Below are 25226 nucleotides of genomic sequence, written 5' to 3' on the forward strand. Positions count from 1 at the left end.
TCCATAGCCCGGCTTCCCGAAAATGAGAAGCTAGACTTTGGTCATTTCTAAGTGTTTTAAAAGTAAAGATAATTCTGAATGGAGCCAAGAATTGCAAGGACCAAATGTTAGCCAAGAAGAAGGTGACCTCCCCACTGCCACCACACACCCCCCCAATCCACGGACAGTTGACGGAAAACTCAAATCATCTGTGGCATGGGAATTGTCTGTTCTTCCTCCCCCAAATTGTCCAGAAAACAGCTCCATGATCCCATAGATGCTGGAGACTCACAGAATGGGTAAACTGTTCTGACGTCTCCGTGAAGAATTGACCTGGCGTGTGGACTGTGCCCGAGCCCTCAGCCATCCCTCGTGAACCACTGTCAACCCCACATCTGGTTCTGGCTTTGGAATTCTTAGGTGTCGCCCCGGGGAGCAGCACTGGCATTTATCAGGCACTCCTGGCTCTCTGCTGGGCTCTTCCTCACTAAACAGTGGAGTCGATTCTTTGAGTTGCTGGGAAGTCCTGGAATGTCATACAGTTTGGGTGTGCAGGGACAGCTGCGAGGGGCTGTGCTGAAGCAGCATTTTTGGGTGGCCCCATGGATGCCCTCTAAGGGGGCAGCATGTGAGCACACACACTGGGAGACACCTGAAACCACAAAAGCCCCCACCCAGCTCGCTTCTGTTTCTCTTAAATCTTTGGGCAAAACGTATGAAAAGAACAAGATGCAATAGAGTACCATGGCGGAGAGCAGCTTATTTGGAGTTGCGACTCTGACTTTAAACTCTGTCCCTGCCACTTAGAGGGTGACCAGCTCGGCCTGGTTTGCCTGGGACTGACCCAGTTTTAAAACCGAAAATCCCATGTCCCAAGACCCCAGTCAGTCCTGAGCAAACTGGGACAGCTGGTCACCCTGGATACTACCTGTGACCTTGGACAAGTGAACCTTTCTTTGAAGTTTACACATCTGCAAAATGGGGATACGAATCCCATCCACCTCGTTAGGTTGTTGTGAGGATTAAATGAATACGAGGTAAAGTGCCGAGAATGGCCTGACCCATGTTAAGGACTACGTGTGCTAGTTATTAATATTATTATAGGATAGCTTGACAGTTATGTACAGGGTTTAGATCAACAAAATCTCAGACAGAGGTATATTTGACTTTCAGCTCCTTTGTTTTCATGCTGTGTCACCTTGGATAAATGACTTAACCTGTCTGAGCCTCATTTTCCCCATCTGTAAAATGTCCCACTAGCTGGGGCAGTGTTTGACAGGCTAAGCCCCGCCATCATGCCGGTGATAAAGACCAGGCACAGAACAATGACAGCTCAGGTAAGAACAAGGTGAACTCCTAGCCAGCATGGGATTGATAGGTCTGCTGCTTTTCTCCCGACAAATCCTGTTTTCCTCCACGAATGCTCTGTATTTGTACTGTGCCTTTGAATACATATCTGAATGCCTGGGCCGAGGGGCTCCCTCTAGAGGAGGGATAAGTAAATCATCTGCAGGTGCCCACCTACCCAGACAGGATCCTTTTAAGCCTCTGCCTCGTAGGATGCTTGGGCCATACCTATTCTTGAGATAATTAGGTTATTTTTGGAGAAGAAGAGTGGCAGGGAGACCAAGCCTGAGGGCATGTGGGGACCCCTGCAGTTGCCTCCTCCCACCCCCGAGCCTTCGAGCGTGCTCCACTCACAGGTGGCCCTGTGGACAGGGCGGGAGTGGAGGCACAGGCAGCACGAAGCTCACGGCTCATGCTTGTCAACTGCAGGCCTGAAGACGCCAGCTCGATTAGAACAGGCCGCCCTTGCCAGCCCTCGCAGTACACATGCCTCAGCGCAGCCACGCAGGAGCTGGCAGTGAACAAGATCTGTAGTAAGGGGTATAAGGTTATAAATAACCTGCTTCTAATAATCTCTTTTTCCCTGCCTCCTATGTTGCATTCACCTCTGAATCATCAGCCACCAGGGTGTGTGGCATCTTAGTCCTAAGATGCACACCTCAGTTAAAAGGCCGTCTGCCTTGGGTTCAAATCTCAGCCCCTCCACTTACCAGCTGTGTCTCCTTGGGCAAGTTACTTAATCTCTCTGTGCCTTAATTTCTCATTAGTAAATGGTGACGGGGATCTTCGTCATTGGGCTGATGCGAGGACTGAATGGGTTAATACGTTTAAAGCACATGGAATAGTGGCTGGACCACAGTAAGCATGCTGTAAATGTTGGCTGCAATGATAAGTTACTATATTATTTACTTGTCAGTTGAAATTTGAAGGGTAAAAAGAGGTAGCCACAGACTGTCTTACAGACCCAACTCTGTAAACTAACAGAAAACGTAGACAGAAAAGGAGAGCCATTAACATTAGGTAAGAGAATGTCTACTGCTTCCCTGCCTGCCCCCAAAATAAGAACTGAGACTGTGCAGAGACTGACCAGCTGTTTCTCATGCCTGCACAGCACCAGGCGATCTGTCCCATAAGAACCTGTCAGCATCTGGGGTAAACTGAGTCAAGCGTGCTTGCTTAGGTTGTCATCGGATGATTTCCTGAGCTGATTCTATCTTAAGAGCAACTCTCCCCACCTCATCCTGCCCAAGTCAAGGGACTGGGGTTCTGACTGCCCAAAGCTTGGCCTGCGTTTTCACCTCGCTTGCCAATTTGTTTTTGATTTCGTCTTCCTGGTATTCATTATCACGTGAGGCAGGAGTGGTTGGAATTGCTAGGGACATTTTCCCCAGCGGTTTGGAGGCAGAAGAAAGGGGCTAATGAGATGAAGGAGTGTGTGGCTGGTGCTGATGTAAGACGCCCATAGGTTCTCCAGGGTGAGGGCCTCTCAGGCTGGAGTTCATGCTCAAGGTCTAAGCTGACTCCCAGAGGTGGGCTTGCCCACCTGGTGACCTCTTTTACTTATTAACTGATGTTTACTTCACCCATGACTACACAAAAGTGCTAATGACTTTTTTCACGTATGGTTTCTGGTAGCTACGTGAGTGGCCATGTAATTCGATCCCAGGGAACATGGATTTTAACTCAGGGGGGGAGAAAAAGTGATCCAAACAAGGAAGAATGACTTTCCCGAAGGTTCTTAGACCAAAGAGAGATTTACGAAGCTGCAGGTATAGCGAGTGAAATGTAGAAAATAATTACCCCATCTGAACTCAGAAAGTTCCTGAAATGGGTCCTGTGCTCAGGACCAGGCTGCCTGCAAACCGGAGAAATCATATGAATAGAAGTTGCATTGCTGTTCCTTGCATCTTTTCCAAGTAACATGATCAGGACTTAATTAGCAAGGGCGGGTCCTGCTCCAGGGTGGGCTCAGTGAGCTCAAATGGGACTGTTTTGGAAGATGATGACTGATGCATTTATTTTTATCTTAAACACAAAGCTTTCTAGTGCCTTGCGTTAAGAGGGTCTTGAAGTATTAGTTATCCTGTATTTGAAATGTATAGCCTGCCTTCTTCCAAAAAAAGAATCAAAGTAGCCTGCAGTGATGAAAACATATCTGGGCCAGAACAATTAAAGCCTCAACAGAAAGCATCTGCTAAAAGGAGAGAGAAAAACTAGCTGCTCCCAGGATCTCTCAGGCTGCTCTGCCACACGTGGTGGACTCCGTGTCCGCGAGCTCTGTGTGCACAGTGTTGGGGATTCAGCGTTGAGCAAGACAAGCAGGACTTTGCTCTCATGGAAGCTATATTCTATCAGGGGAGACAGTCATTTAAAGGGAAGCAAAAACATCTTTGGAAACTTATTTTGTGTAAGTGCTAGGAAGTAAAAGCGGGTGACTGGCAGCGTAGAAGGTGGTCGCCTTTAGACTGATGTCCACTTTAGAGTCTCTGTGAGGAGGTGACTTTGGGCCTTCCACTGTCAACTTCATCTTCCTGCTCCCTCCTCCTTCCCCTGTGTTGGCATCAGACTTCTCAGTGCCCACTTATCTTCTGCCCCTGTCAGCATGGCTTAGCTCTGCTGAACCCCAGAAATTGGAAAATGAACTAATGGCCAAATGTCCCAGGTTTTATCCCCAGCACCACCTCCAGCATTTCTCCTCCTCTTTGGTCTCATTTCAGCTCTGTTCTTTCCCTATCTATGCCACCTGGGACAAAGTCTGCACTGAATCCAACATTCCTGGCTCCTGCCCTGCACTTGCATCCTTGGGACTTTTGAATGTGGCATTCATACCTAGTCTGCTAGACCAATGTCACTCATTTTCCTAGACTCAGCTGAGATGTCACCTCTTCTGAGAAGCCTTCCCTGATTACCCCAGGCAGAGTGAGTGGCCCCTTCCTCTGAGCTCTCCCAACACTTGGTTCATACCTCCATCTCTCTCTGATAATGTGGCATGGTGGTTTTTCTGTTTTCATGTCAGTCTTTTCAAATGCATCCACTGTGTAGTATTTTTCTTTGCATCCACAGTGTCTCACATTATGCCTGATGTATAAAAATTGTGCTAATTACTGCTTATTGGGTTGCTGCTACTGTTAGGCACTCTGCATGAGTCTTTAAATCTCACAGTAAATAACATTCTTGTGCCCATTTTACATCTGGGAAATGAGACCCAGAGGAATTAGGAAACTTTTCCAAAGTCTCAGACCTAGGATTCACACCTAGATGTTTTAAACTTGAAAGCCTGAGCTTTTTTGACTGCACTGTGCCATCTTTCTCAGGAGGCCCTCCGTAAGTGTTCATTGAATGAAAAAAAAATGTATTTCAAAATCACTCACCCCACTGTCCCAGCATAATCCATCAAAAGAAGGTATATGATAATTGTTACTCTTAGTCCTACTATATGCATAATAGATTTAAGACCCAGACCAAATAAAATCCCATTAAAGTTATTAGAGAAGTATGTGGGAAAAAAGAAAGAGAAATTGAAAACAGTCTTCCTTTCCCTCTTTCCTCTCATTTTTCTCATCTTGAGTTGGAGTGTAGGGAAATGAAAAGGAAAATGATGGGCTTGCTAAGGGAAAAGGGAGAACTATGTGTCATCAGGGCCATGAGGGTGAATCTGTCATCTCCCAGGGTGGTAATTTCAATAAACAGAAAACAGAAGGGTGACTGCTGCTCAGTGCAGTTCAATTCGACACACATTCGGTGAGTGCCTGCCCTAGGAAATGCAGATGGCGTGCGGACCCTCGGAAAGGTCCCCAGGTACGCAAGACTTTACCCCTTTCCTCCAGTCCCGTATAGCCCTGTGGAGCAAGACGTGCCCAGAGCTACCCCGTCAGCCGAGGCAGAGTTGCTGTGCCTTGACCGTTGGCCTGGAGTGACGTGCGAATCTGTGAGCCAACCCTTCCCCCAGCACCAATATGAGGACACCATCTTGATCCTACAGGGATACAGTTTTCAAAGTTGGGTTCTAGTGGCTTAATTATGGAACTAGACTAGCGCCAGCCCCCCGGCCGCCCCCCCCCCCCCCCCCCACCGCCCGCCTCCTTTGGAGCTTGCGTTCCATAGAGAAAAATAAAGGGAAGAGGAGGTTCGGATAGAGGTGCCAGAAAAGCAGCTGCCGTTTGAAATAGGGTGGTCAGGGAAGATAGATTTTAATCAGAGACCTGAAGGAGAGGAGGGAGCAGACCAGGAGGGCAGCTGGGGATAGCGTGTTCCAGACGGGACAACCGTGGAACGAAAGCCCCTGAAGCGGGAACACGCAGGGCAGTTTGAGGACCAGCAGGGGGCTGAATGAGTGAAGGATGGAGGCGAGGGCAGAAGTAACAGGGGACAGAGAACACAGGGTTTGCAGGCCATTGCAAGGACTAACATGATACAGTCTATACGGAAACTGAAATACGGTGATATATACCTGCAGTTCACACAAACTTGTTAGCCCAGTTGACCTCAATAAAATAATTTAAAAATAAAATTTAAAAAGTTTATTCAAAAAAGGAAAAAACGAAAAAGACCTTCTATTTTAGCAAGATGCAGAACCATTTTTAAAGGGTCCTTTGGCTGCTCTGTTGAGAATAGGTGGGCAAGAGGAGCAGGCGTAGAAGCAGGAACGCGTCTCAGGGGGCCGTTGCAATAATCCTGGTGTTGAAGATGGTGGCTCGGACCTGGGTGGTGGCAGTGGAAGTGAAGAGAAGTGGTTGGATTCGGGTTAGATCTTGCTTGATTGTATTTGGAGTGTTGAGAGAAAGAAAAGAATCAGGGATGACTGAGGTTTTTGGCCTGAACAACAGGAAGGATGTAAGGTGCTTTTTAATAAAAGGGAAGATGTGGGAAGAGCTGGTTTGGTAGGGAAGCTTAGGGCATTTGGATATGTTAAGTTGAGATGCCTATTAGACTTGTAAGTGAAGACGTGGAGTAAGCAGTTTGATAGATGAGTCTAGAGAGCAGGGGAAGGTCTGGGCTGGAGGCCAGGCCATGGGAGGAGAGAAAGCATGGAACCCCACAGCCTGGATTCAAATCCCAGCTCTGCTCTGTGTACTTGGACATGGCTTTCTTTCCTTCCAGCTTCCATAGCCTCATCTTTGCAGTGGAGGTGGTTCAACTAACATTACAGGACAGGACCGTTGGGAGGCTTAAAGAAGACCATGTATGTTAAGCATAACACACAGCACATAACAGATCAATAGATATTAGCTGGCTTCTTCCCAACCCCCTTCTGGGGTACCAGACCCTATAGTGAGGCCATGATTGATATGGCTCAGGGAAGGCCTGGAATGTCGGCATGAGGAGTTGGGACTCGATCCTGTAAGCAGTGGGAAATATTTGCATGGGAAGGTTTTGGGTAACAAGAAATTGTGTTGATGTGGTTAGCATAGATTTGATGGGGAAATGCAGAGGAAGACTGGGAGCAGGGAGACGGGCTAAGGTGTGTGGTATGGTGTCAGGAGGACCAGGGTGGTGGGTCTGGAGATAGAGTTGAGAGCCAAGCACACTTGACTGAAGCCCACCCTCAGTCTGCAGGGTCACCAGCACCCTGACAAAGACTGTCTCTGAGCCAGAGCACTGCCGGTTCCTGAGGCTCCCAGTGGCCTGTCTCCCAGTTGCCTTGACCAAGGACACAAAGGAGAGTCTGTCGCTATCTCACAGCGACTGTCTCCTCTCCTGCAGCAGTCTCCCAGCCTGGCCCTGGGTGCCCACTTTGAGCAAGGTTTGAGAGTCACTCATCCTGTTCAGTGGAGCAGCTGAAACCTAAGACCCAGCTGTTGGCAGGGAAACTCACTTCCCTCCAGAGCCCCCTCATCTTGATTCTCTTTGCCTGAAAGAATGAACATGTCCATTAGGGTTGAATGGCTCCCTTTCCCATTATATAATAGCTTTGAGCAAGTGATTAGCTCTCCCATGGCTGAAAGACAAACAGTTGAGAATTCAGTCTCATTCTCCAACTGGGATCAGAATGGGGCTTGGGCAAATAATGAAAGAGAAGCCCTTTCTGGGGCCATCCCTCCTATGCATGCACACATACACACCTGCACACAAGTGCAGAGCTTACACACATACACACCTGCACACAAGGGAAGGAGCTTGGGGCAAGAGAAAAAGGAGGGGAGCGTTGCTTCCTGGAGGACTGAAAAGAGAAATGGGTCTAACCTACCCACATGAGCAGTTTTTTTTATTCCCAGAGGCTGGAATTTGTCATCCGTTAAGATAGATCTGGCCTACAGATATGTTTTGTTTGGCCCACACGATGGTTTTAAAAATTTTGAATTTGTTGCCAACTTTTAAAAATCAAGAGGTTTCACTTTAAAAACTGGATTTCAGCTTTCAAATTGCTCACTCGAGCAACAATGGGTTGGTCGTCTTTTTTTTTTTTTTTTAGGTAGAATTGACATATAATATTATTCATTTCAGGTGTACAACATAATGATTTGATATTTGCATATATCAAGAAATTATCACCATAATAAGTCTAGTCAACATCATCAGCATACATAGTTACCAATTTTTATTTTAGGGATGAGAACTTTTTAAGATTTGCTTTCTTAGTAACTTTCAAATATGCAATACCGTGTTATTAACTATAGTCACCATTCTGTGTATTACCTCCCCAGGTCATATTTATAACTGAAAGTTTGCATCTTTTGAGCCCCTTCACCCGTTTCTCCCACCCTCATCCTTGCCTCTGGCAACCACACATCTGTTCTCTGTTTCTATGAGCTTGTTTTTTTGTTGTTGTTGTTTTCCCTTTTTAGATTTCACATATAAGTGAGATCAAATGGTTTTTGCCTTTCTCTGTCTCATTTATTTCACTTAGCATAAGGCCCTCAAGGTCCATCTATATCATCCCAAATGGTAAGACTTCCTTCTTTTCTATGGCTGAATAATATTCCATTGTGTATATACCACGTTTTCTTTGTCTATTCATCCATCAGTGGAAACTTAGCTTGTTTCCATATCTTGGCTATTGTGAATAATGCTGTAGTGAACAGGGAGGTGCATGTATCTTTTCAAGTTAGTATTTTCATTGTCTTCAGATGGATACCCAGAAGTGAAATTACTGGATCATATGTTAGTTCTATTTTTAATTTTTTGAGGAATCTCCATGCTGTTTTCCAGAGTGGCTGCACCAATTTGCATTCCCATCAACAATGCACAGGGGATGTTTTTTCCCCTCATCCTTGCCAACACTTCTTGTCTTTTTGATAACGGCCATTCTAACAGGTGTGAGGTGGTATCTCATTGTGTGGTTTTGATTTGTATTTCCCTGATGATTAGTGATGTTGAGTATCCTTTCATGCACCTGTTGGCCATCTGTATGTCTTCTTTAGAAGAATGTTCAGATTGCCCGTTTTTTAATCTGATTGTTTGGTTTTTTGCTATTAAGGTGAATGAGTTCTTTATATATTTTGAATATTAACCCCTCATCACATATGTGATTTGCAAATATTTTCTTCCATTCAGTAGGTTGCATTTTCATTTGTTGATGGTTTCCTTTGCTGTGCCAAACCTTTTTAGTTTGATGGAGTCTTGTTTATTTTTGCTTTTGTTACCTTTACTTTTGGGTCAGATCCAAAAAAATTATCACCAAGACCAATGTCAAGGAGCTTACCACCAATGTTTTCTTCTAGGAGTCTACGGTTTCAGGTCTTGTGTTCAAGTCTTTAATCCATTTTGAGTTAATTTTTGTGTATGGCGTAAGATAGTCGTTCAGTTTCATTCTTTTGCATGTGGCTGTCCAGTTTTCCTGACACTATTTGTTGAAGAGACTGTCCTTTCCCCATTGTATATTCTTGACTCCTTTGTCATAAATTAATTGACTGTATATCCATGGGTTCACTTCAGGCTCTCTTCCTGTTCCATTGATCTATGTGTCTGTTTTTTTATGCCAATACCATGCTGTTTTGATTGCTATGACTTTGTAATATAGTTTGAAATCAAGGAATGTGATGCTTCCAGCTTTCTTCTTTCTCAAGATTGCTTTAGCTATTCAGAGTCTGTTGTAGTTCCGTACAAATTTTAGGATTGTTTGCTCTATTTCTGTGAAAAATGCCATTAGAATTTTGATTGGGATTGCATTGAATCTGTAGATTGCTTTGGGTGGTATGAACATTTTAACAATATTCTTCTAATCTATAAGCTTGGAATATCTTTCCATTTATTTGTGTCTTCTTTAATTTCTTTAATCAATGTCTTATAGGTTTTGGTGTACAGGTCTTTCACCTCCTTGGTTACATTTATTCCTAGGTACTTTATTCTTTTTGATACAATTGTAAATGGGGTTGTTTTCTTAATTTCTCTTTTTGATAGTTTGCTGTTTGTGTATAGAAACGCAACTTATTTTTTTTTTCTGAGGAAGATTCGTCCTGAGCTAACATAGAAACACAACAGACTTTTGTGTGTTAATTTTGTATCCTGCAACTTTAATGAATTCCTTGGTTAGTTGTAACAGTTTTTTGGTGGAGTCTTTAGGGTTTTCTATGTCTAATATCATGTCATCTGCAGATAGTGACAGTTTACTTCCTCCTTTCCCATTTGAATGCCTTTTATTTCTTCTTCTTGCCAAACTGCTCCTGGGCTGGTCTTCTTGAGACAACGATCAGCAAAGGTCTGTAGAAGCTGCTGCATCCTTCAAACGGTACAGGGCTGCTCACCACGATCCCCACCGGCCTGACCTCCCTCATTCCCTCACCTGACTAGCACATGAGTCTGCAAGCTGTGGTTTAAAGTAGGATCAGACTGGGCAATTAATGACCTCAGTGTGAGGAGCAGACTCTACGTTTACCTAGTTCAGAAGTGAACTGAGAGAGAAAGATTGTGAGGGGAGTTAGATCAAAGAGGGGTTGTGTCGTTAGCCAGACTGTTACGGTGAGGGTATTGTGGTTCGCTTTCCTGTGGACTTTTATTCTTCTATCATAAGTGGGTAAGTTCACCATCAGAAGGGAGTCCTCCCCTGCAAACCGGCTTGTGGCTCCTGGTTGGCTGAACTCAGCCGAGGACACCCCGTCAGAGCCTCTGTGAATTATGCCCAGGGTCCCTCCTGCTTCAGCTCAACTCCCGTTTGTAGTAGTGAACTCACGGACTCAGGAATTTTTGCAAGAAAGGGTTTCATTTTCTTTTCTTGCTCCATCCCCTCTTTGTAAAAAAGACAAAAAGTCCATGGCACACCCTGTGTCAGCTTTCTTATATTAAGAATAATTTGCCTCTGCAAACTTTGATATGGGAGCTCAGAATCCCAACTCCATTATTACAAAAAAACCTGATTTTCAGAGTTGCTTTGTTGAACAGACAACATATCCAAAGTGCATGGTTTGGTTGGAAAGTGGTTTTCCATGTTCCTTGTGCTCATCCTTCAAGTTCATGGCCATCGCCTATCACCACCTGAGAGTACTTAGTGCTCAGGATAACTAAAAGAATAAATCCTGCTTGCTTTGAACACAACCCAGGGTTCACCGTATGTTCCTGTACTGGCCAATGCTAATCAGCTCTTCCCTTCTCCTCTTCTCTTTTCTGCTTGTAAATCAAGAGGCCCCAGCATTAGTCACCACAAAAGAGATAATTAGTAAGTACAAGCTGCTACCTTCATAGATCACTCTGTGCCTCAGTTCAAGCTAAGCCAGGAAGCTAGAGCAAGCAACATTACACAAGTATGGGTCTCTGTAGCAGAACCTTTTTTACACAAGGCTCATGAGTCTGAACATGTAAATCTAGATTCTGTACCCTCCCCAGCTGTTGTAAGGATAGCTATGATGTGAGGCCAAAGGGAAGGCTGCTTACTCATTTTATAAGATTTTCCTTTCCTGGACTCAAATGTGTCTTTGGAACCCCAAGGATTCGAAACAGCAATGGTTTCTTAATGGTCTAGTCTTGGGATTCAGATATTTTTAAATACCTCAACCCTCTTCACGGATGTGGCAGCAGAATAAGATGCCACCTTTTCCCACTGGGGTATGCTATATGTGCCCCTAGAAAGTCATGGCTTGTGTCTTTGCCAGCCATTTGTCCAAGTGGAAAATTCATTTCCTGCTCTGGCAGGGTACATAGTCAAGGGCAATGCTGCCCCAAGAAAAGAAAGACTGTTTCCAGTCCAAACAAATAGTCTAGGAACTTCCTTCCCATGCATTGCTAACAAAATATTGCTGGCTTGCATGGAAGTGTTCCACTCGTGTATTTATGACTTTGGAGCTGCTCAAATGCACCCTGGCTTTTATTTTTTCCATCACACAGTGTTTCTTCCAATTTTTCAGTTTCCCATATCAACCATTTTGCTATTTTTAAGCAGAGCAATTCCAAGCCAAAGCAGCTAATCAGAACAGTAAAACCTCACCAATTCAGGCAGGGAGCTTGAACTCTTTCAGTGAGGGAAAGACCAGCCTGAGAAGCTGGAGGCCTGTTTCAGCTTCCATAAGATGTAGGGTTGTATAATCAAAGTCCTTTTCTACTGATATTAAAACCACATTTCATCATATCTAAGGTGCTGTTGATTATAATAAACATCATATTTTATGCACCAACAAGAAAAGAATTTTAAAAACTGCCACTTGTTAAATTATCCCAAAACACCTTTAAAGATATCCCTGTGATGCCTGGATTGGTCACATCAGACTCTTGTGGCTTTGAAATCCATTCAGATAAGTTTAGTGACCTCTCCTGCCCTCTAGTTGTGTTGTTTGGCATAAAATAGGCCAATCCTTTTGAATGATCTCACAAAATGTACCACTTATCATCTCCTTGAGGGTGTCTTTCTTTCCAAGCAAATAAAGCATTTGCTTGTCTCTTTGCAAGAAAATATGGAATTACCATTCTCATTCTAATGAGATTTGCTTCATCGATATCAAATTTACACACGACTGCTCTGTTTTCGAGACTTTCTTATGTGTACAGTAACTTTTCATGTCAACACGAAATCATAATATAATCTTTTTTAAGACACTTAATGGCAATTAAACTCAATGGCGTAGAACCAAGAGTGGACACAAATCAATGGAAGTGACAAGATGGACACCTGTGACCATGTTTGCCCTGCTCAGACAATATGGCATCTGCATCATGACTGCAGCTTGGCAACAGAAGCTGTATAACCCCATGAGTCACCCATGCATCCCAATCTTGGAGATGTCAGTGTGTGAAAAATGAGCATCTTAGAATGGATTAGTTATGGAAGTAGCTGCAATCTATTGAGAACTTAATATGTATCTGGGAAGGTACTAAACTCTTGACAAGACTTAATGTCAGCCAGGCCTCACAGCAACCCAAGATGTATGGGCAGATTAGGAAGCTGAACCAGGTTAACAAAATTGTCCCAGATCACACAGCTAGGTGAATTTCAGAGCGAGGATCCTGATCTGGACAATAGCTTTGCTATCTCCAGCTCTGTGGTTCTACAGGCTATACAAACTGTGTGCGCCCATCAACTGCAGGCTGCCATTTGATTCCATTTATTTTCAAGAACATAAAGCATCACTCCAAATAGGCTCTCAAAAGGGTCTTTAAAATAGCTCAACCATGTAAGGTTTTCTGTAATGAATGGATAAAAATAAGTTATAATAGCACATGCATTATGTGCAAATGGCCGCTTCTTAAAGGGGCTCACCCATATGATAGCTGCCTTCACGATGACTGTGGAAGCTGGTATGGCTATCTGCAGCCACTTCCTCACCACGGTGCAATGAGAGAGTTAAATTTTTCTAACTAAAACCCTACTGAAGAGCTGAAACGTCTTGCCCAATGGCACATGGAAGTGCATTCATAGCAAAATATGGACCTAGATGAGCTCGAACCTTGGTCTCCTGGCCCTTGGGTTTGTTCTTTAACACAGATGATGAATAGATACAGACAGTTACTGGGTTTTGGGTTTTTTGTTTTGTTTAAGACCATGAATCTTGTTTTACTCCCCCAATGTTAGAAGATGCTACAATGGATAAAATTTTTCAGTCCACAGGAGCCCCCAAACCCTAGTCCTGGCCACTCTGAAACCAGCCCAGTGGTAGAGAACGGAAGCCAGCAAGCCTGCCTCTAAAGAGTAGCAATGCTAAGTCAACTCCTGTGGCTTTGTGGTGATGGTGATTCTGTTTCCATGGACAGTTAAATATGGAATCTGGGAGGAGCTTTGTATTTATATTTAGTGCTTTGGGAACTTAACCCAAAGGAAAGAACTGAGAGTGTGGCTAAGGGCTTTTGTGGTCAAAATAAACACCAGCAAGAAGGAATTATCAAGTCCAACTAGTTAAAGACTACCAGCGTCAAGCCCTAGTCTTGTAGATACCGTGGCAACTTTCATAAATTTGCATTCTAGGGGCCATTGTAGAGAATGTGTTAAGAGAACGTAATAAGCATCTTTTAAAAATTGTTTTCTCAGATCACTAATTTATTTGGTTGGTGGGTATATATTGAGTATCTACATGTGAAAAGGGAGGGGGACATAGAGGTGAGCAAATCCAGTTCAAGCGTGGCAAGCCTGTGTACTTGAAGAGGCCTGGTTGAACAATGAGCAAAGCTGAAGGCTTTTGTGACCTCCTGCTGGTTTTGTTACAGCTGTAAAGGCGCCTCCCACTATGGGCTGACCAAAGACAGGAAGAGGCGTTCTCAAGATGGCTGTCCAGACGGCTGTGCGAGCCTCACAGCAACAGCACTCTCCCCAGAGATTTCTGCAGCTGCCACCATCGCCTTAATGACGGATGAGCCTGGCCTAGACAACCCTGCCTACGTGTCCACAGCAGAGGATGGTCAGCCAGCAAACAGCCCATTGGACTCTGGCCGGAGCAACCGAACTAGGAGTGAGTCAAATGGGTGGTTGTCCGGGAATGGGCTCCTTGCCTTGGGATTGCCCTCTGTGGAATATTCATCGTGGAAAGTTCTAGAAATGTTTTTTTAAGGGGAAATTGTTCTGGCAGTTTTGGCAGCAACCCAATACCCAATTCTCCAAAGTGAAAGGAAACCATGAGTACCTCAGATCATTAAAAATGCGTGTAATCTGAGTTGGTGAAAGGGGTTGAAGTTAGACCTCATGATTCATCACTCCCGCAGTGTCAGTACCTTCCCATCCGTGCTGCTCAAGAAAAGTGCTATTATATTCAGTGCAGCCCAGAAAAAAAAAGAAAAGCAGATTTTTAAATAAGCCATACATATTTCATTGTAGAAAATTGAGAAAATACAGATAAGCAAATTCTAGCATCCTAGCACCTAGAAGTAATCACTGCTCGTGTTGTAGTCTATATCTCACCAGAAGTGTACACGAAAGAGGATTTCTATGATCGCACAGCTACTGTCCCTTCTCTTTTCTCCTCAGCACGGCCCTTTGAGCGATCCACTATCAGAAGCAGATCTTTTAAAAAAATAAATCGAGCTTTGAGCGTCCTTCGAAGGACGAAGAGTGGAAGTGCAGTTGCCAACCAAGCTGACCAGGGCAGAGAAAATTCTGAAAACACCACTGCCCCTGAAGGTAAACGAACTCCCCTGCAAGGCTGGATGTGGCTGGGCTTCCAGAATGACTTCAGGGGTGATGAGCACATGACCACCACTCACTTTTGATAACACCTCTCTTCCCAAGGGCATAAAATATTTTTTATCTTGATTAACCTACTTCTCGCATAAGTAACCAAAGGCAAAACTATTCTCTTTTTACGTAGATTGAGAGAAGCGGTTTTAGAAGCCTTACCTTCAGGTGCTAGCTTAATGCGTTTAAAGAAGGATAATTGTAGTTAAGTGAAAAGCATTTAGAACTGTGCCTGGCACATAGGAAATAGTGTGTGAGTATTCTTATTACGAGTGTGTATGATGTGTGGGTCTGAATGTTTTTCATGCGTTAACTCATCTGATCCTCACAACAACCCCATGAAGTAGCTACTATTATTATCCCTGTTTCGCAGATGAGGAAACTGAGGCACATGGGGGTTACTTAGCTTACCCCAAATTACCTTGCTAAGTGTTGAATCCAGGTAATGTGGCTCTAGAATCCGTGCAAAGGAAATTATTGGATCTTTGATCCTGTGTGTTTTCCCCAATCTAAATGGAGCTGAGGAAATATCCTCCCATTCCTTTCTTTTCACTTTATATTAGAACTTTAGAGCAATAATAATAATAGCTAAGAAAAAGAAAAGTAATAAAAATTGAACTTTCCTGTGTGCCAGGTAGTGTTCTAAGCCATTTAGATGTCATAATGCTAAGGGATAGTAATTGTGGTTCTCATTTTGCAGATGAAGAAACTGAGACCCAGAGAGGTCGGGAAACTAGCCCAAAGTCACCCAGCTAGAAAACGGCAGAACTAGGATTTTAACTCTAGCCCCAGAGCCCACTCCCTTAACCACTGGGCTAAGTGCCCTCCACTCCTGGGGGTTGGGAGGTAAATCCCACACCACTGTCTTCATCATGCCCTCGGAGAACTTGCGAGCAGTCGTAGAAGAGCCTTTCTTGCTTGCTTATCACCTTTTACCCTGCACACACACACACTACATGCGCTTCTACTCTGACCTTGTCACAGTCCTATAAATACTGTGTCTCTTTCTCTCACTTCCATGCTATTGTCTGACCTTCACTCTCTCACCCCTTCAGCTGCATTCTAATTCCTCCTTCCAGGCTCAGCATAAGCTTTGCCTCCTCCTGGAAGCCCTCCCTGACTCGCTCAGTCCCCTTTCCTTTGTGTGCTCAAAGCACCTATAACTCTATTATAGCAATGTCACCCTTCATTGCCCCTGTACCTATAAGGGCAGGGGTTCTTTTTCTGAGCCTTTGTATTCTCAAGGCCAAGCACAATATCTGGCACATAGTAGTGTTGGCTGAGTGTTTGTGCAATGAATAAAAGGGTTATAACTCCCTTCCTGCCGCTCTCCCCCTGTTATTAAAGGGTCCTTAATTCTACTCCATATGAAGTTTTCTCCTGCCTGAATAAGATTTATCTGCATGTTCATTGCAGGAACGTTTTTAATAAGAGATTTCTATGTGCAAGGGACTGGCCCAAGCTCTGTAATTTTATATAAAGATTATAAAATTCACTTTATTCAAGGGGTTCATTCAAGACTGAAAGAAAGGAAAATACCATGAAGAGTGAGATCTAAGTCAGTGACAAGGCGGCTGTAGGGCGAGGAGCGTTGCTGCCCCGAAGGCAGGGGAATCGTGTTTAAGGAGTGGTTTATGACCTGGACGTCGGGGCATTGGATCTTGACCGTGTGTTGGAAAGTAGTGGGAGATGCAGTTATGGCCCGATGAGAAGGGTCCTGGAGGTCATTGAGGAGTCTTGGTTTGGCACAGTGAGCACACCTGAGAGGCTTCTGTAGAGTTGCTGCAGAATCAGAGCTGTGTTTCAGCAAGATGAAGATGGCGGCCTTGCTCCATGTGCTGGGGGCTTAGAATGGGAGAGATTGGATTTCCTCAGATGTTCCAGAAAGCTGTTACCCAGAATGGGGTGAAGTATTAAGACTCAGTGAGGCTGGTAGTGATGTCTTTATAGGATTTGTGAGGCAACAAAGCTTTCAAAAATGGCCTTCGAGTCTCATTGCTTCAGACACATGTGGTTAGTCTGGTGAACGCTCAGGGCATGGTTTACCCATGCTTTTTATATAGGTAAAGAGACTGTCTCCACTACTTATCAGCTGTGTGACCCGGCTGGGTTACTTAACTTCTCTAACCTTTGTCATTTCATCATCAGAAAAACATGGATAATGATAATCTACTTCATAGGGTTGTTGTGAGGATTAAACAAAAAGAAAAATGCATGCAAATTGCTTAGCCCAATGCCTAGCATATAACAAACACTTGGTAAATAATGTTATATCCCTTAGTCCTTAGGTGAGGACACAATATTGAACAACTCTGTGTCTTTCCAGACCAATGCAAGTTTCATAGTTTAAAATTTAACTCTTTAAGGTCTCTAGCGTCTCGTGGGTGTGGCTCTAATTAACATCGCTTATAAGTGTGACTGGGTGTGTCCTTTTGGACCATCAAATCAAACATCCTTGAGTGGTTCAGGTTTGGGAGTATGGTTTTTGTGAATCTATTGGGAGGGAAGGTAGAAAGAGGGGGAGGAGAAAGAGAAAATCAATGACTTGATGATTATTTCCAAATCTTTCTTTGCTCAAAATGATTTTTTTAAAATTTCCATTCCCCTTTTGCCGGACCTGTTCCAACAAAAGCTTGTGGTGCAGCCTACTTAATGTAATCAAAGCGATTTAAACATTAATTGAACTCAATGACCCAAGTACTGTTAGCACCAGGAACTGACAGATTACGGTGCCTGCCCACAGCCTTACAGCAAAGCCAATCACTTACTTTAAATCTCAGTGGAGGTTAAGGACCCACATTTACTGTGTCTCAGGCTTTCTCTGGCCACTGAATTACTTTATCATGTTCTACAGTACTTAGAAATAATTTTAATTCTGTTTTGTTTCTAGAGAGTTGAGTACTCATTAATGAACTCATAGTTCATTAGGGAAAATGGACTAAGGTCATGGGTTTTGAAAACAGTCACAAAGAGTGCACTATGCAGAACCAGGCCTGCAGTTTTGATCTTTCCAGATGACATAATTAAGGGAGAATCTTAGGGCAAAGTCAGCTGTCAGCAGGTCCAGGAGATGGAAGCATCTCTGCCCTCGACATCTAAACTCAAGACTCACCAATTCGGGAGGAACCACTGCTTCCACCAGACGACGTGTAGCTCGGCCAGCATTTAATGGCATCCCTTCAGCACACTTCTGTTCAAACTGAGGTGGAGAACAGGACCAGTCAGTGCTGCTGGCTTACAAGTCTATAGGGCAAGTGTCCTGTGGGACTGTTGCCTGGCTGGGAACCCTTGGCTCCAGAGAAACTTGTGGGAGGTGACAGGAGGGCAGGTCAGCAGGAGCCCCGGGTTCTGACCTGGCTCTGAAGGCCACCTAACTTTGCGACCTCCCGCCAGTCACGTCACTTCCCCTCTCTGAGCTCAAATATCCTCATTGTAAAATAAAGGTTTGACTGTTGCTATCAAGCTGCACAACCACTAGAGCAGGTCTTCCACGCGTGGGTACAGTGAGGTAGGGGTAGGCAGAGCTGGGAAGGATTTTATGGGGAAAGAAGAGTCCTCAGTTAAAAGAAAGTTTGAAAATGCCAGCCTAGATGATCTGAGTTTCCTTTTAGCTCTGAATTCAGCGATTCAGGCAGATCAGGAACAAACCTGGCCGTGAATCAGGCCGTTTGACTTCCCTTTATTGACAACAGTGTCTGTAGAGAGGGCTGGTGATTTCCTAAGCCTGAGAAGCAGGGGCTTCCAGAAAGAAATCTTTAAAATGATATGAGAGGGTAGAAGAGCATGTTTGTCCTGTTTTGTCTTGATAACTAAGTGATAAAACTGTAATCCATCCTGTAAAGACTGGTCATGCATTCATACCTACTCACTTAATAAACATCAGCTGAAGTCTCCTGTGTGCAGAGATTTGTGCACAGAACTATGGAACAGCCAGAAATTATGTCCTCAAGGATCTTAGAGTCTAATGGAGGGGTATAAGAAATGGGCATGAATAATAGCAATAGAAGGTTGAGTGTCATGAGAAATAGAAAGCTTCATGGGAAATAGGATGCTTAGAGAAGGCAGGGAAAGAGGGATCAGGGTAGAGTTTAATTGGAAGGGATCATTTCATGCACGCCTTGAAGGAAAAATTTGGTTTAGGCATAGAATGAAAAACATTCCAGGCAAAGAAACTTATGCTGGCACAGAGGCAGGAAAATGGAAAACATGTACGAGGAACAGTGAATAGTTTAGTTTGGCTGAAACCAAAGTTTGGCAAGAAGAAGAGTGGTTGGAAATGTCCGTTGGGTTGGTGTCTTAAATAAATGCTGTCTTTGTCCATTTTAGTCTTTCCAAGGTTGTATCACCTGATTCCAGATGGTGAAATTACCAGCATCAAGATCAATCGAGTGGATCCCAATGAAAACCTCTCCATTAGGCTTGTGGGAGGCAGAGAAACCCCACTGGTCCATATCATTATTCAACATATTTATCGTGATGGGGCAATTGCCAGAGACGGCCGACTACTGCCAGGAGACATCATACTAAAGGTAGAGACTGTGGCTGTGGGGCCATGAAAAGGAGCTTAATAAAAGTCACTTTAGAGCAAATAATTGGATGGATGGATAGATGGATGCACGGATAGATGGATGGCTGAAATACTAAAATAAATGTGGATCACTCACTTTCCATAGTTATGACTTTGATATGACTTGTCATATGAGATTGTAATTTCATTGAGAGGTCTTTGTCCATCCCTCTTTCCCGTTCTTGCACTCTCTCCTCCTTTCTCATTGTCTATAAATCTTTCTCTCTGTCTCTGTGTCATTTGGTTTCCGTCTTTCCCTCCTTCTTCTTCCTTTTCCCCTCTAGCTTCTCCAGGCCTCTTCTCTCCCCTTTCTCTACCTCTATCTTCTCCTTTCTCTTCCTCCTCCTCTCTCTCGTTCTTTCTACCCCTTCCTCCTTCTTTAACAAGAACCTAAAATAATATAAAACTGGAGCATATACCTTCTTAAGTTGTTTTTAGAGCAGATTAATGGAAGATTTTGTATTTCTCACTCACTCACATTCGCATACCCCTCTAAAGTGAATTTCCTGTAGCTTAATGGCCCTTCAGGAAAAAAAAACTCATCTCTAAGCTATTCTTGCCAACCCGCAGACATTCTGGGGGAGACAGGTGGTAGAACAGGATGCCTTGGGCATTACTGTCCTCTGAGGCTTGGTTAAGGGGAAGGACGTTAAGGAGAACTTTTCAAAAGAGAAAGGATAAAGGAAGAGTTGTTTATCAGACAGAAGTCAAACATGTGCCAAAAGTGACAAGAAATCCCTCCCTGGTCATATATTTCCTGTCTGATATTCAGATGACAGTTTCATCCCATCCCTTCTAGGTTGCTGAGGGGCCAGCTCCTGATACATCATGAGCTGTTTCTTTGGCAAAGAAATCCTTATTCTTTGGAATAAGAGGAGAAAGAATTTAGAGGAGTTATCGTAGAAGCACTGAAACTCCCACAGGTGGAGTACAAGGCAGAGCCTGTCAACCTTAAGGGACAGTCAGTGGTGCAATCAGCGACTCTGCATGACTTCCTCCCCGTTCTAGTGGAAACTATGCTGCCTGGGAGGGTTGCATAATAAAACATTTTGATTTTTACGGCTTTCAACTGGCACTTGCAGGCAAAAGCGCTGCCAGGACTGCTTAGCAGGCGACCCTGACCTTCTCTTGGCCTGGGTCTGATGGGGGAAACCAGACAGAGGAGCAGGGGACAGAGCAGAGCGAGATCTTTAAGCTCAGCTGTGCTTGGACCAAGGTGGTGAGCCTTGTCTGTGCACGAGGGCACCGCCGTGCCTCCCCGGAGATGCAGCAGAGGACCAGGGATCGTGTGCTGCCGGAAGCCCCTTTAAAATCTCACTCCGAGGCGCCTCTGACAATTGGCTGTGAGTACAAGAAATCTGACTAAGCCGTAGAAATTCAAGAAAGTTATTTCTCTTCCATGGGGCCTCTCTCCTTAAGCACAGAGGGCAGTGCTGCTGTGAAATTGTTTTCTTCCGGAGCAGGCACGACCACTAGAGGCTATAGCCTCCGGGCTGAGCCTGCTGAGCTGGACTGATTAAAACAAGAAAGCCCCACGCAGCATCAGCCCTGCAGATTATTCATGAGGCACAAAGGAGAGGGCCTAGCTCGAGGACATTTAAGTAGCATCGTAAAGTAATCCAGCCTTTCAGTAAAAGAGCCTGGAAACTTCCATTCACATCAGTTTATTGAAACCGTGCAGAGATTTTTTTTTTGTTGAGAACATGACCGCTTTGAGACCTGACGCTCTCTCCCTCATTCACACGCATACACACACTTTCACATATTCGCACACTTGCCAACACACAAGCACATTCGTGCACACACTGCCACACACACATACCTCCTCCCTCTCTCTCTTTCTCTCTCTCTCTCCCACTGCATGGTACTGGGGCCTGGAAGTCCCAGCATGGGTGACCCAGGGAGAAAAATTCATTTGGAGACTTTTAGAAAGAAAACATCAACTCAGTTGAAATTGAACAGCAATTTAATGTAATCGTTCCAGCCCGATGGAAAACTTCTTTTCTTCTTTTGCCTTTTCCTACTTTTTTTTCCTTTTTTTCCCCCCCCCCCCCCCCCCCCTCCACCAGCTGCAGAATAAGTTTGGCAAGCTACAGAAATTAGGGTTAGGATTGTGTGAATACATTTGGGAGCCTGTGTGACAACAAGGTTGAAGAACGATGGTGTCTGAGAGAGAGACCTGAGAAAGTGGTACAGGGGACACTCAGAGAAAGCAGGGATGGAAGCAATGTCGGGAGATTGGGGATATTTGGATACTTGGACAGAGGATAAGGTGGCAGAGCAGAGAGGCCTTTGAGGAAAGGTCTTGGTGATTCTGTGGGCTGGGCCTTTTAGGAAGGGTTGTGGCAGGTGGAGTTAATGTCGAGGTCCCCTCCCCCAGGTCAACGGGATGGACATCAGCAATGTACCTCACAGCTACGCCCTGCGCCTTCTGCGGCAGCCCTGCCAAGTGCTGCGGCTGACAGTGCTGCGGGAGCAGAAGTTCCGAAGCAGGAACAATGGACAGGCACTGGACACCTATGGACCTCGGGATGACAGTTTCCATGTGATTCTCAACAAGAGCAGCCCTGAGGAACAGCTTGGAATAAAACTAGTGCGCAAGGTGGATGAACCTGGGGTGTTCATTTTCAACGTGTTGGATGGTGGTATGGCGGACCGACATGGTCAGCTGGAGGAGAACGATCGTGTGTTAGCCATCAATGGACATGACCTTCGATACGGCAGCCCAGAAAGTGCAGCTCATCTGATTCAGGTGGGTCACAGGTCATTCCAAGGTCCTGGTCAGAAACTCCCAGCATGAGCAGGAATGCTCATCACCCTGACCCATCCACCCTGCTACTACCACATGTGACATACACTGCCTCCCTTTCAAGGAGTCAAGATGGAAGAGCCAGGTAAGAACATTTCTCAAGCAAATGATGTGTCTCAGGGTCATGGACATTCTTTGGGTGTTGCCAGCTATCCAGTGTGACTGTAGGTAAACATATTGGGCCGTGTGTTGCAACTGAGATCACTCAAGGTCAGCAGGGTTGTGTCATCCCTGTACCCAGTACAGTCACAGACCCAGGGATCATTCAGATACATTCTGGACACATCCAAGACATCCAGTTGTATTAACTCCCGTAAGAAGCTGTGCCATATGCCCTCTAGGGATCCTGTGGCCGGACACCACTGTAGGATTGGCTAAGGCTAAGTCCCATCTCCATGGCTGTGTCCAGGCCCCTTGGAAAGCCACTGGGAACTCAAGCATGAACCTGAGAAGAAGCCCTCCAATAAGAGAGGCATGTAAATTATTGATCACTCAGGCAAATAGAGTTCCCAAGAACCTGACTTTGTTTCAGACTAATTCACTTTCCTGACCCATGTGATATCATCAAGCCCCAGCATGCATCTTGTTGACTTTGGCTGGGTCACCATAAGTTTTTCGAATGTTCACTGGGCTGCCAGCTTTATTCTTAGAGGGACAGGCTTTGTTCTGGGTTCCTGTATTCTAACTCATTCACTTCATTTAGTCAATATTTATTAAATTTCTGCTCCTTGCCTGGCCCTGGTTAGGTACAGAGAACAGTGAGATGATGACTCTTAGGCTCCCAAAGGAGCCCACAATCTCGTAGGGGAGATGGACTTTTTCTAAACATGCTGTAATGAAGGCATTAAGTACTGTGCTGGTGCGGATGAAGGAGACAGATTTGCTTGGTTGGGCTTAGGAGTTATTCACAGAGGAGGAAGATCTTGAACTGGGACTTTGAGGGATCAGCATAAGTTTTCTAAGTGGACAAGTCAGAGAGGGTCACTCTAAGGAGATACAGCACAAAAGAACATTTCCCTAAAAGCTGGTTGGGGAAATAGTTAATACCTGGGGCATGGCGTACATTTAAAAGGCAGCAACAGATAAGGCCAGAGTGGTAGGCAAGGGCCAGATCATGTGGAGTTTTATGAGCCACGCTAAGAAGCTCAGACTTTATCCCCTAGGCCATGGGGTGTCATTGGAAGAGTTTAAGAAAAGAAGTGACATTATTTTCTAGAAAGCTCTTTCTAGGGCAATGGAGAGTTGACAGGAGAGGGGCAAGATTAGAGGCCTTGTCTTAAGAAGCATTTGTAATTATCCGGCACGTCACATCAGTTTCCACTTAGCAACTGAAGTGACTTCAAGAATAGACAGTGAGTCAGTGTCAGTAGTTGTCTGAATCTTGCGCCAGTTTCCATGGAGGATGACAGAAAACAGAGCCTTCTCTCAAGGACTTGATTATCTAGTACAAAGAAATCTTCCTACCCTTGGGTTGCAGTCATGGAGTTCTTCCAGGTATTGACAACTCTTTTCACTATCATGTGTGTCTTATCCCTCTTCTTTGAGGAGGACCAAATGGCAGATGATGATATTGTCATTTTAGACATGGACAGCCTGAGGCAGAAGATGCAAAGGAACTTACCCTGCTCCCTCTATCCACCAGGATAGGAAGCACATATGGTGCCTCAGCCTCTGAACTGTGGCTCTTGGTGATGTCCCAATTCCAAAGTGATTCTCAGCCTGATGGATCTTTCCAATAGAGCATGAGGTCATGCAGGTGGAGAACAAAAGCAGAGTTACAAGAGGCACTTCTCTTCTGGCGTTCATGCCATTTATTCCTAAATTCATATATCCAGCCCCAACTTCTCCTCTGAACACCACACTTCTATATCCGACTGCCCACTTGGTTTCTCCATGTGAATGTCTAAAAGGCATCTCAAACTTAATATTCAAAACTGAGCCCTTGACTTCTCTCCACTCTACCTCTTAGCAAACCTGCTCTTCTCCAGTCTCTAGAAATGGCACCACCATTTACTCAGTTACTTGGGCCAAAAAGAATCTTCATTCTCTTCAACACCTTTCTCCCCACAATCCATGTCTCACCACCTCCATGGTTTCCGTCAGCCAGGCCACTATCAACTTTGGTCTGGGCCACAGCACGAACCTCATAACTGGTCTCCTTGCTTCCACACTCAATCTTCTGCCTCTGCTCTCCACATGGCAGTTGGAATGACCACTTTACAAAGTTAATCCCAGCATGTCACGCTCTTGCTCTCAGGCCTCTGATGCTTCCCGAGACACTTAGATTAAAAATTCCAAATGCTATCAATGGCCTGCAGAGCCAGACATAATCTGCCCTTTAATTCTCTCTCCAACTTCATTTCTTAAGCAAAAGGGAGAATTTTTTGGATTCTCTCCCTTGCTTAACCAGGCTCAGTCACACCGTCTTCTTGCTACTCCTCAAACATTTCAAGGATTTTTTCGCCTCAGGGCTAATGTTCTTGCTATACCTCTTGCTGCCCCTCTGACTGGAAGGATCTTCCAAATATCTGCATAACTCACTCCCACACTTCATTCAGGTCTCTCCTCAAATGTCGTCTCCTCAGAGGCCTTCACTGACAGTCCCACTTACAATAGCCCATCTCACCCCTAACTCTATATCCTCTTTTTCTACCAACTCATTATTTTACTATTACCTGCCAATCTAGTCTAGTCTAGTACAGTAGAGCATTGTATCCCAAGTACTTAGAGAAATGCCTGGCAGTAACAGGCACTCAATAAATATTTTTTGAATGAATACATTGAGTCAAATTATAAAATATACATAAAAATACACATACATATAAAATATACATAAAAATGTAAATACACATAAAATATAATTTACACATTAGTTCCATCGCATAGGGATTTTTTTGTCAAATCACTTACTAACGAACAAGCAGCAAATTTACTTTATGTTATTTGTCCCCAAGATAGAGTCTCTACTTTTTATCCCCTCAAATTTGTTCAGTTATTAT

General features: G+C 44.5%; 1 protein-coding gene across 2 annotated transcripts in view; it reads left to right on the top strand.

Moving 5' to 3' along the window:
* Positions 1-25226, top strand: part of LOC124236886 (E3 ubiquitin-protein ligase LNX-like) — a 91220-nt gene that overhangs the window by 39000 nt on the left and 26994 nt on the right. For both annotated transcript variants that reach the window (XM_046655838.1, XM_046655837.1), the window contains exons 2-5: positions 13891-14132; positions 14645-14797; positions 19178-19380; positions 21799-22170. In XM_046655838.1, the coding sequence (XP_046511794.1) occupies positions 13891-14132; positions 14645-14797; positions 19178-19380; positions 21799-22170 (970 nt within the window). The remainder of the gene's footprint in view (positions 1-13890; positions 14133-14644; positions 14798-19177; positions 19381-21798; positions 22171-25226) is intronic.

The sequence above is a fragment of the Equus quagga genome, chromosome 3, assembly GCF_021613505.1.
Source record: "Equus quagga isolate Etosha38 chromosome 3, UCLA_HA_Equagga_1.0, whole genome shotgun sequence".
Taxonomy (NCBI): Eukaryota; Metazoa; Chordata; class Mammalia; order Perissodactyla; family Equidae; genus Equus; species Equus quagga.